At 39.0% G+C, this 13,045-nt stretch overlaps 1 protein-coding gene across 6 annotated transcripts in view; it reads left to right on the top strand.

The window, feature by feature from the left end:
- Window positions 1–13,045, top strand: part of LRRIQ1 (leucine rich repeats and IQ motif containing 1) — a 157,618-nt gene that overhangs the window by 55,357 nt on the left and 89,216 nt on the right. For all 6 annotated transcript variants that reach the window (XM_074941955.1, XM_074941951.1, XM_074941953.1 and 3 more), the window contains one exon: window positions 4,508–4,684. In XM_074941955.1, the coding sequence (XP_074798056.1) occupies window positions 4,508–4,684 (177 nt within the window). The remainder of the gene's footprint in view (window positions 1–4,507; window positions 4,685–13,045) is intronic.

Genomic DNA, 13,045 nt, shown 5'->3' with positions numbered 1-13,045 from the left:
TTCTATAGTTGGGAAATCTTTAAGGGGCTGGATCTGCCATCTTTCTGGATGCTTTGTGGGATATGAAGCAGCCAGAGTGGGCACCAGGATCTGGCCCTATAATGTGGGGTGATGTTTGCTCTCACTATATGCTTGATGCCTTTAATGGACTTCCAGTTTTTTGCCAAGGAGTTGTATCTCACTCCTTCATTTGGGATTTGAAAACTGGCTGAAAACCCATTCCATAAATAAGCTGCATATTTTTTTTTCTTGGGTTGGTCCAATAATATTCCATAAATCCTGTATTTTAATTTGTAGAAGGAGCCTTCTCATGGTTACTTCCTCCCCCTGTAGCATCTCCTGAAGCAGTGAGTCCTGTTGACCCCCTTTCCTACCACCTTTTATCCCCATAACAAGGGAGGGAACTGTGCTGACCCCCCAGATCACCTATAGTGAAGTTTGTACTTGCATTGGGAGCAAAAACATTTTCCATAGTTAAATGTAAAGCACATCTTCATTTTAAATTGGTATTTTGAAAACGAATGTCTATGAATGCCAGCTGGGTGGGGTGATAAGGAGTCATGCACTGCAGCCAAAGTTCCTGGTCTGTTGTAACCCAGGGTAATTGTCTCCTTTGCCATCCTCTGTCTAAATTCTCTGTCATGCTTTTTAACTGTGTTACCCCACCATAATGTAGCATAAGTCCTTGCCATTAAGTCCTCGTACTTGAACAAGGAAATACAACTCGCTCGCAAATTATGCTCGCATAACTGCAAAAGATCGTTCTTAAAATTTTGAAGCACCTTAGGTATGCGGGATTTGTTCTCATCTTTTTTTTGTTCTTTTTGCCCCCTTTCTCTGTCTGTTGTTTCCTAAAGAGCCAGGTAAATAAATCCACAAACTCCCCCTTCCAAATCTTTTCCTTAACCTTTTTAGACAGATGGTTCCTGAGCAGCCAGTCTGATCCTGCATAAGATCCAGAGTTCTTTCACTTAACTTTCTGGCCTGGTAGCTTCAAGAGGAAGATGGCAGGCCTGGAATCCAACTTTTGTCTTGTACATGATAGGGCAGAATAAACTATTGGGTCAATAAGCTGTCCCTATTACTGAACTTTTTAAGTGAGCCATTTAGTTGATTCAGAGAAGCTTTAGATTGACCAGAGTAATCTAAACTGTTCTTTCCAAATAAGGGCATGTAGTATTTACTTGGGAAAGTATTACTTATATAGAATAGCTCTAAGGATAGAAAAGAGATATTAAGCCCATTAAAAATGTCAGTATTCTGGGTTGAGATAACAAGGGAACTTTCAGATAAGATATGAGTAATGTAGTTGATTATGATTTTGACTAGGAACACTTTCAAAAAAAAAATTAAAAGAGCTTAGCAATTGGATCCTGGCCTCGCTTGTGTTGCTTATCAAAAGTGATATCACAAGGCGGTGGAATATGTAGCAGTGTTTGAGGGTTTATTTTTTTTTTATTATTTAAAAAAATATTACTGTCATTGATAAGCCCTTCTTGGAACCATAGATTGAAATATTTCTTAACTTCTTTTTTTCTTTGTTTTCCTAGTCTCTGGGACCAATCTTTCCAAGCCACAGAAATATGCTGCTAGTAATGTTCTTATGATTTCCTACTTTTGCTGCCCACGAGCCATAGTCCCTCAAGTGCAGTACCATGTAACTGTGTATAGTAACCTTCAGTATGATCATTTCAGTGTCTGAGTCAACATTTACTTTGACATTCATTGACATTCATTTCTGTAATCATTTTTTAAAAAACTTTTCTCTCAGTTCCTTGCATAACTTCAAGCCAATTAAATACAAAACTTTATGCTCCAGTATTACCACAAGCTTCCCTAATGCAGTGACTTGCCAATTTTTATTTTATTGGTGTGATAAATTCAGGGGAGCGGGGGGGGTTGTTTTGGTTTTTTGTTTGTTTGGTTTTTGCATGTGGTATATAAAGAGAGAAAAATATATACGTATATTTTCTGCAGTAGGAGATCTTTTAGCAAACTTCATATTAGTATTCAAGTGGAAAAATGTGTGCACATTTTTTGGAATTTGAAGCTTTCAAACCGTAGCAGAAGTAGCTGTAAATATGTGTTTATATTTAATGCATACAGGTATTTACACTACTGTTAATGAATGCAAGTACTATTAAATATTACTCTTCAGCATGTGACATTTTAGTAAAGCTCACATTTACGTTTATACTGTTTTTAATTTCTGATGTCTCATAGAATGAATTTCTTCCTCAGACATTACTCAGGAAAACGAAATTACTTCTGAATTCCTATTAACTTTAAGAACTGATACCTCAGGTTCCTCTCTTAGATCATTTGACCCAATAGAGCCTTTATGATTGGACAAGAGATTCATTTATCTCAAGGATTTAAAGGCTGGGACAGTATAAAATATGGATTTGTGGAATACAGCATTAACTATAACTTCAGGCAATATGTTCCAATGAACTTTACATAACCCCCTGATACCAACAAAGGAATTAGTTGTAAAATTTTCCAATCGGTTTCCTACTTTCATGTCCAGCCAGCGATAACACCGACAAAACTGAAGTACTAAGAAATTGCTTTTTAAAAATTAAACCCTAGGATCAGTCTGAGCGCTCCTAGGGGAATGTGTTTCACTGCAGCAATGATTAATAGAGCCTCTTAAGTGACAGAATATTCACCAGGAAGTTTTCACTAAATGAAATATTGACTCAGCCCTTCACCAGGAGAAACCCAGCTGGAAAAACCAGTGTTGAGATCCCATAGCTCGAAGATACACTACTTTCAGCATTAATCAACTTGATATGGCACTTGTTAAATGTATCATTATTCAACATTGGCTCTTCATTACAAGCTCAAGGCCAGTGTATCTAAAATGATCCTTTTATTTCAAGTATATTTTAGACAGTATTACATTTGCCATAACAAGCAGGGAGTGCGGGGTAATCTTTATATCTGCATCAAAGAGCACTGCTGTTGTAAAGACTTTTGCCAATCTATGTTTTGGATAATGTAACTCAGCCATAGAAATTTGCTCGGATTTGAAACTTGGCATATATGGTCTCAGCTAAGTAACATTCTTTTCTTTAAATATGGGGGCAGTCAAGGAATGCTCTGGTTCTGAAGGATTATGTAATATAGTTTTAACTGATGGCAAGGGTGCCTATAGTGCAGAATAGACTTTCTTTAATGTGTGGTGTTTAAATCTAAATAAAGGAAAAGCTAATTCAGACTTATTTAAAACTATTTGTGTTAAGATATAATACTTTACCAATTTAAGATTTTTTTTTTTGCAGTTTGATGAATTGAAAATAAGGAATATCAGACATAATACATATTGTATTGTCCTAAACAAATATTTAAAATGCCATGAGGTTTAATTGGTGAATAAGACACACATAAAAAGTGTTTTTAACATCTGTGTGCCAGATTATCCCTTACATGTGAAAGGACTGCCTAGGAAATTCATTAGCCCTCCCCACTCTGCTTTCACTGGTACAACTTCCTTTCTTCTAGGATGGACTTTGTGCTATGAGGGGTATTGTTAATCCCATAGTCTGTTAAATCAGTTGTTACACATTTCTGAATATTTTTTAAAATACATCTTTTAGAAAAGTAAAAAATGAATTCCAATAGCTATCTAAGGTGTTTTTTTTTTTTAAAGGGGGTGAATTAACCCAGTCCTGTTTTGTTTGAAGTCAGTGGGAGTTCCATTTAGGTATATACAGAATCAGGGACCTATCCCAGTGACTAGGATTGGAGCAGGAGCTATCCCTTAATTCTCATAAAAATGTGTGACTAACAACAGCACTAGAATTTGCTATAGTACAAGCAAGTTCCATGCTATTTTCCTCTCATTCGTGACTTGCAACACCCCTGCTGTTCCACATGGACTTTCCTGAGACTGCTAGTCAGGCTGAATTGTCTTGTTTTTGCTGTGTGTATAAATGGAGAGTGAGCTGATATTGCAATGCCATTTTCATTCACAGTCTATGCAATGTCTCCAAATGTGTCAGGTCAGCCAGTGCTGCTTTATTTTTATTTTTATGTTACTCCATCATGATATAGTTTTCTGTATTGCCTGCTAATCAGTTGCCTATGTTTAAAACAAAACACAAAAATATTTCAGGTACTCATGGAGTTATTAATGGTAATGGATTACATCCGGGCCCTTTTGAATCAGAGATTTTTGTCACTGATTTCAGTGTGGCCAGGATTTCACCCAGCATCTATATACCTACAAAGTATTAAGAATTGCTGCAAAGAAATGATTTTTCATGTTAATTTTGTGGTTTCCATAAGAGTAAATTTTGCTAGTAATAAACCGTAAATAAATATCAAATAAGGTATATAAATTTATGTAAACATTTTCATGTATACCAAAATGTTTAGTAAAATAACATACTTAAAGGTCAATCTCTTTATGTAGTTGTGATGGGGATTTCTAGACTTTGGATTCTAAAATGCAAGTTTTTCCATAATGCTAATAATGGATTGTTCTCTCCTCTTTTAAAAGGTGTTCCCTACTTAAAATACTTCCTAGTTTGCAGTTTCTTAATGGTGAAAACCTAAATTCTCCTGCAAAGCTCTCAACTGAAAGAATCAAAGCGTCAAAACCAGGAAGCTTTTTGAAATTTTATCAAGCCCAGATTGAAGAAATTGACTTAATAAAAAAGAAGACCACTGAACAAGGGTAGATATCCGAAATCTTTTTATGCGAATATAATTATTTTCAAAAGCATGCTTTTGGAAATGTTATGTCTTTAGTATACTTCCTCATTGTTTTCCTGTATTTTACTTAATTTTTTGTCTGGGAATATAAATTTATGTTAAGAATGAGAGTATATATAAGTAATTTAAACATAAAGAACATTGCAATGATGTTATAATTATCCTCAAAATAAGCTTACAAAGCCAGGTCAGAGTTAAGTTTAAACTTAAGAGATCCAAACATGTCAAGGCCTTCAAACAAGTTTAAGTCTATCCTCTAAGGGCTGATTCAATCAATACATTTTAGTATTTGCGGCCCAAGATTAGATTAAAGTGATTTTTGTTAAAGGCACATTGAGATTTTTTCCCATATTAGTTTTTCTTGGGTGTGTTGATAATACTCCAAGTGATTGGAGGTACATAGGTAAAGCTCTAAGTTTTTATAAGGGAAGACTGTGGTCTTCAAAGTCTCTCATACCTCCAGACTTGATACCGTGGTAAATTTTTGAGCAGCTGTCCTGTGGTAAATTTTTCTTAAATAAATTTATGAGATTGAGATTTTCTTGCAAGGAGATAATGTAGAAGTATGGAGAAAATATCTTCCCTAGAATAACTTTAGAAAAGATAACATAAATCAGGTAATAATGAGGCAGGTAACATTATTTAACAATTTAATTGGTCTTGGGCCAACCAAAAGTTTCCTGTTCGATCATTATTAATTTAGTTCTGATACATATTCCAAGAAACGGATATATCAATGTAAATAATTAATTTGTCTAGCACTGAAATGTCAAGTCCTTTTAGAAACCAAGAAGCTGGTCACTCTGTGTGTGTGTGTGTGTGTGTGTGTACGCTTTCATGTAAGTGTATGCATAAATAAAATGTACAGTATTTGTTAACAGGCATTCTCCTACTATCTATGTTGCATAAACAGCTTTTTTCAAATTTGTTACAAGTTTATTTTTGCACAGGTTTTTTTATGTTTGCTTTATTTTGATAAGGGATCTTATTGGGGCTTTTGTTGTGCTGATTAGTCTCTGGAATCACTCAGTGTTTTTTCATTCTTGGGCAACATCTACATTTCTGGGATGAGACCTTCATGCATTGTCTGTAGTGATTGTCCTATTCCTTACTAGGGGTTACAGATTTTGTTAACGTAAAATATTTGTGATATGAATTCTGAAAGGCATATTATTACAATAAGGCATCTTAAAATATCCCATATAAAACACCTATTTGTTTTTTTAGCTATTTATCGGAAACATACTTTTGTGTATATTTCATAAAATTATACCAAAATCCACAATCTGTGTTTCTCATTCCATTCATGAGTTCTTTGGTATCTTGCATAGGGATAGAGGCTTCAGTTCAGGAAAGTACTCAAGCCTGTGCTTAACTGTAAGTGGGTGAATATTTCCACTAAAGTTAATGGGACTACACATATGCTTGAAGTTAAGTGCTTGCTTAAGTGCTTTGCTGAAACAGGCCCAGGTAAATCAGGAAACTGTAAATCTTTCCAAGCCTTTCTGTGACATATTAGCAGAAAGGCTTGGAAATGTTCTGGGTCTTTTTGCAGAGATATTCTCACTACTTCTTCAAGTGCTTGCTCATGTTGATTCCAATTAGGTATGTGTGCACTGCGTGCACAGTAAGCAGAAGGTTTTTCCCCTAGCAGTACTGATGAGGTAGACTCAGGGGCCCGCTAGAGTCACGCCTCTATGACACTGTATATAGGGCCCTGCCGACTCACCCCCACTTCAGTTCCTTCTTACTGTCTGTGACAGTTAGCCAGAATACTCGTTCTCTCTTGCTTTGGCAAGCTTTCTCCCTAGTAGTCTTCAGACTGTTTTTTCTGTAAATAGTTAGACCAGTAGTTAGTAGTTGTAGTTAGTTTAGTCATTATATAGTTAGAATTCTAGTAGGGAATTGTTCTGGGGGTACCCCCCCATTCTACTCGTCCACAAGATGCTACTCAAGGTTCAGAGGGATGAAACCTCTGTAATATTGACAGGTTTCAGAGTAGCAGCCGTGTTAGTCTGTATTCGCAAAAAGAAAAGGAGTACTTGTGGCACCTTGGAGACTAACCAATTTATTTGAGCATAAGCTTTCGTGTGCTACAGCTCACTTCATGATAGCTCCATGTCAGCACTGGTACACATCTCTTCTGGAGCTGTCAGTGGAAACTCCAGTCACTCTACCGTTTCTCCTGGACCTGATAACACAGAACCGCTGCCAACCTTGAATCTCTCCACTTCATGGCTTGGAAGCTCCAGGGCTAAACCCGATGGAGCTTGCTTGCTCTGATCCATTTAGGGAAGTCCTCCTTGGCCGTAGGAAACCATCTACTAGGGCAACTTATCAACCCAAATGGAAGAAATTCACAATTTGGTCATCGTAGAAACACACATCTTGTGCGCACTCGACAATACCTTTTATCTTGAACTTCTGCACCTGAAGCAGCAAGGGCTTTCTATGTCATCAGTAAAAGTCCACTTGGCTGCCATTTCCGTCTTTTATCCAGATGTGGCAAGCCAGTCGGTCTTCACAAACCCAATAGTTGAATGCTTCCTAAAGGACTTGAGAGGCTATACCCTCAAGTACGATAACCGATCCTTGCCTAGGACCTTAACCTGGTTCTTTCCAGAGTATTGGGGCCCCTCTTTGAGCCACTAGTGATATGTTATTTCTACCAGAAATGTTCCCTTTTCATGAGAGACAGAGCAAAAAACATTTGCCAGGAGTGTATCCAAGATTAAGGCCCTAACATCTGAACCTCCTTACACAGTCTTCTATAAGGACAAGATTCAGCTTCAGCCTGCACCCGGCCTTCCTACCAAAGGTCGTCTCCCAGTTTCACGTTAATCAGGACATTTTTCTTACAATCTTTTACCCCAAGCCACATGCAAACAGCCGGGAACAAAGACTTCACTCTTTGGGTGTTCGCCAGGCGTTAGCCTTCTATATTGAACAGACAAAGCTGTTTCAAAAATCTACTCAGCTCTTCATCACAGTAGCAGACAGAATGAAGGGGCTCCTGGTCTCTTCTCAAATAATTTCTTCGTGGATTACCTCAATTATCAGGATGTGCTACGATCTGGCGAAAGTACCTGCCCCATGCTTATAGCACGCTTCATGAGGACGCAGGCATCTTCAGTGGCATTCCTGGCCCAGGTCCCAACCCAGGAAATTTTCAGGGCTGCGATGTGGTTTCCCTTGCATTACGCCATTACTCAGCAGGCTAGGGACAATGCAGCCTTTAGCAGAGCGGTGCTTCAATTAGCGAACCCATGAGCTCTGACCCTGCCTCTGAGTTCCTGCTTGGGAGTCACCTAATTGGAATCGACATGAGCAAGCACTTGAAGAAGAAAAAATGGTTACCTACCTTTCGTAACTGTTGAGATGTGTTGATGTGAGATGTGTTGCTCATGTCCTTTCCAAGACCCACCTGTCTACCCCTCTGTCGGAGCAAGTCCGGCAAGAAAGAACTGAAGTGGTGGCGGCTCGGCAGGGCCCTATATATGCCGCCATGGAGGTGTGACGCCAGGGGGTGCCTGAGCTGACTTGACGGGTACTGCTAGCGGAAAAACCTTCTGGCTACTGTGCACGCAACGTGCACACACCTAACTGGAATGGACATGAGCAACACATCTTGAAGAACAACAGTTACGAAAGGTAGGTAACTGTTTTTTCTATATGTGATAGTCAGTATATCCTAAATGGAGTATCTATCCCAGGGGCTGGCAAACTTTTTGGCCTGAGGGCCACATTGGGTTTCCGAAATTGTCTGGAGGGCTGGTTAGGGAAGGCTGTGCCTCCCCAAACAGCCAGGCGTGGCCTGGCCCCCCTGGGACCCCTGCTCCATCCACCCTTCCCTGGCCCCTGACTGCCCCCCCCCATCCAACCACCCCTTCTCTCATTCCTGACTGCCCGGAATCCCTACCCCTGGCTGCCCCTCATCGCCCCATCCACCCCCCCCCCTTCCTGACTGCCCCCCTGGGACCCCTGCCCCCCATTCTACCCCCCCATTCTCCGACCTCTAACCGCCCCAAGCCCGATCCATACCCCTGCCCCCTGCCCACCATCCCAAACTCCCCTGCCCTCTATCCAACCTGCCCTGCTCCTGCCCCCTACCGTGCTGCCTGGAGCACCGGTGGTTGGCGGCGCTACAGCCGTGCCACCCAAAGCACCAGGACAGGCAGCCATGCTGCCCAGCTGGAGCCAGCCATGCTGCCACACAGCACAGAGCACTGGGTCAGGCTGTGACTCTTCAGCTGCGCTGCCCAGCAAGACCTCGCAGCCCCACCGCCCAGAGCATTGCGCCGGCAGCACAGTGAGCTGAGGCTGTGAGGGAGGGGGAACAGCAGGGGAGGGGCTGGGGGCTAGCCTCTCAGGCCAGGGGCCGGGCAGGAGGGTCCTGCAGGCCGGATGGGGCCCGCGGGCCATAGTTTGCCCACCTCTGGTCTAAATCATCTTCTGTTTCAAATTATATGTACATATTATGCAGGCTTGCAGTGGAAGAATCACCTCATCAACAGTCAACTTTGTCCTACCTTAACCACCTTTTTAACTAGTAACACCTTTCTTCTTTACTGTGTGAGTTCAGTATTGGAGGCTTTTTTTTTTTTAACCTTTATCTGCAACAAACTCTGCAGATGAGGCCTGTAAAAGGTCCATTTAGTTTGTGTTTACACTTCATTTTGTCTGACCATTCCTGGGTTCTAGGTCATATTGCCCTGATTACTTTTCAGGGCTCTAGTATTTAGATTTGTTCTTATTTTATGTATCCAGGTTTCTCTTTGGTTTCCAGAACATATTCACACTGCATGCTCTTATTCTTACAGCACACAGTAAGAGTTTCCACATCTTCATAGCCAGCTGTGTTTTTAATTGTGATTCTTGACTTCTGTTTTGCAGATGAAGCACTGATGCTTCCTCACCAGTTTACCACTTGAAGCAATGTCTCCTTGCTAAAAAATTTGCCTATTACTTATTTACCGTGTAGAGAACTTTATAGTGTCCTCAACTGTGGATGTATAACTGCAGGAAAGTGATTTGCTTATTGAAGTACCAAAGTGACTAGAGACACTTAGGATTGCTTCAGCCCTCAATGAGGATGGGAAATATCAATTGCTGGTGTACTGGGGGAGGATACAAGAAAATTCTAAAACTATGGCAGTTCCTGCCATAATATAGCATTATGCACCCAAAATTTTGGATATATTTGAGAAGATCAATTACAAGTAGATAATTCTCATGTCCAAATTTTGTTTCACAAATATTCTTTAGTTTAACTATCTTCTGTTGTCAATGATATCTGAAGGTCCTTTAAAAATTTTACCCTTAGTAATTTTTAAATTTAAACTTGTAAATTGGAAATGGATGAAATAACTCTTATGAAATTTGGTTTAAAAAAGTATTCACTTGGGTTACAAACTTGTATATTATATTTTTTGGCCCAGAGCACATTATATGGATGATTTAAAAACCATTGAAAAGTGCACTTAAAAAAACACACACAAAACCCCCCTAAACAAAACATACCTACATAAGCCTAAACAGCACAGCTATTATACTTACATACTGTGATACTTTCTCCAAGTTGACTGAGTTAATGTAACATTGAATATAAGAACAGACTGAAAAAAGAGCAAGCTTCTTGTCTGTTTCACATCTCACTAAGTTATGAGCCCCTGTAGGTACGACCTCAGCTATGTAATCTGCCAAAAGTAATCACTGGTTGGTTCTCTAATCCATGTTTCATATACCACTGCTGCTCAAATAAATTGTCTGTGCAGTTTCTGCTTTCAAATGCCTTGTTTTTACCGTGCTTAAGAATTATGTTTTTTAAAAATTAAATTTCTGTGTTCTAATAATGCCTGTCATGTAATCTTTTGACACTTACTAATAAATAGCTATATTAAGAAACCCAACACTTCAGTTTCAGTAACAGATACTGATGGAAGTTGAAAACCTTATAAATAGTAACTATTTAAAATAGTGAAAATGACAGGAAAGCTCTGTTATAGGAATGTGAAAGAAGAAATATAAACAGTGAACTCTTTTATGTATCTGTAAGGGACTTTTGTAATTTGTAGTTGAAGAATAATGATACTTCTAGATGTTTCCTCTATGCAGAATTATTTTACTACACAATTACAAATAGAATCTAATGTAATATCTGAGTGTAGAGTCTCCATATACTGTTTGTAACAACTCTCATATTTCTTTTAAACACAGAATTGTGTAATAATTCTTTATTAAAGCGACATACACTGAATACTGAAACTTGATATAATTTATGTTTGGGAAAGTAAGTCATTCTACACTATCAGGCATTATGGTGCATTATTAGTGTCTATAGTGCCAGCATTGACGAAAGGGTGCTTTTAAATATGGACTTGTAGGGTAAAGATTCAGATAAGAATAAGACATTTTTGCCAGAGCATTACTAATGCCTACATGTATTTTTGCAAAACTGTAATCTAGCATGTTAGGCAAAGTCTTTGATGGCTGGTCAGTAATAGTAATAGTAGTAAAATCCATTTGTTCCTGGCTGAACACTGGTGACATCATAGCAGAATTTTCGGAAGCCTTTTCAGTCCATTGCTAACTTCACACATACAGCAGCTGAACTTCTAGTGATCTGCTGCAAATCATCTATCCATCTTCTCACTGGTTGTCCTTTACTATAATGATCCATCACTATTCCTTTCATGATAACTTGTTCAAGGGTATTTTCATCTCTGTGTCTGATTTGATCAAAATACATCTCTACCCCGATATAACGCTGTCCTCGGGAGCCAAAAAATCTTACCGCGTTATAGGTGAAACTGCGTTATATCAAACTTGCTTTGATCCACTGGACCGCGCAGCCCCGCCCCCCTGGAGCGCTGCTTTACCGCGTTATATCCGAATTCGTATTATATCAGGTCGCGTTATATCGGGATAGAGGTGTATAGAAGTTTGCACCTTTTGATTTCCAAGAGCCAAATCTGCTTCTCTCTGATAATATTTCTAATGTAAGTGATTTTCTTCTTTTCTGTCCAGGAGATGCACAAGAATCTTCACTAGTACCACATCTCAAAGGCTTCAATTTTCTTTTTGTCTGCAGCATTAGTTTCCAAGGATTCATATCCATAAGTAACTAAGTTCACGTGGACCTTTCATGCATTTTGAGATGCCACAGTTTTTCCACATTTTCAGATAGATTCCATGGCTGAGTGGATCCATCTGTAATCATCTTCCAATTTCTTTGGAGCAGCCTTCTTGGTTGGATATGTATGATACCCAGATAATGAAATTAATCAACAGCCTGTGCTGTACAGTTAATTGCAATGTCTGCTTGTATCCTATTTTTATTGTTCATGTCAAAATTCATGAATATAAGTTTTTCCACTTTCAGGAATAGTATATAGTCCTCACTAACTGCTTTTACAGACTAACATTCATTGCATTGTATCAATGGTTGCATCATATCATCATATCATCAGCATATCTGAGGTCAGTTAAGAAGTGTGCACCAATGGAAATCCCAGCTTCTTCCACTTTATCAAAACTGTCCAGATCTTGTCTCATAATAAATTCTGTGAACATGGGGGCCGAATACACGCTGCCTAATGGAAAAACACTGGCTGTTGCCTGCTGCTGTTAGCATCATGGTCTGCTGTTGATCGCAGAGATTTGGAATGAGTTCAGTGACATATTTTTGGAATTCCCATATCCTCCAGTATCCTCCAGAGACTAATATGTTGGATGGCATCAAATACTTTGGAATAGTCAATAAAACACACAATCAATGGGTGATTATACTCCCTGCATTTTTCAGTGATATGAGATATTCATAATTTGATCACGTCCCTCTCTGAAACCAACTTCTTGTGGTGGTAGTTCTGTTTCTATCATCCGCTTCTTGCAATCCTGAATTATGTAGAACAGCACTTTATATGAATGTGATATTAGGGAGATGTTACAACAGCTACTGCAATCTGTTATATCCCATTTCTTTGGTAAGGACCGAAAGATTCTCTTCATCCAAGTCATCCAGCCAGTTTTTAGTCATTTGTATCACAATACAAGTTTTCCGCATGAGATCAATACCATGGTCACCAGTCATTTTTAACAATCCTGTTGGTAAGTTATCTACCCCTCATGCTTTCTCAGGTTTCATTTTCATAATAGCATGCACTGTTTTGGACTGATGACTGTAGCTCCATACTCTTTTCTGTCATCCTGTATTGTAAATGGCTTTGATTGGGCATACAGATTATTACAGCAATCTCTCCAGTTGCATTTGATATAGTCACTTTCAATAACCTGCCATCATAATCTTTTATTACACTCAGTG

Source organism: Natator depressus, chromosome 1 (genome assembly GCF_965152275.1).
Source record: "Natator depressus isolate rNatDep1 chromosome 1, rNatDep2.hap1, whole genome shotgun sequence".
Lineage (NCBI taxonomy): Eukaryota > Metazoa > Chordata > Testudines > Cheloniidae > Natator > Natator depressus.
This window is presented reverse-complemented; position numbering and strand designations above follow the sequence as displayed.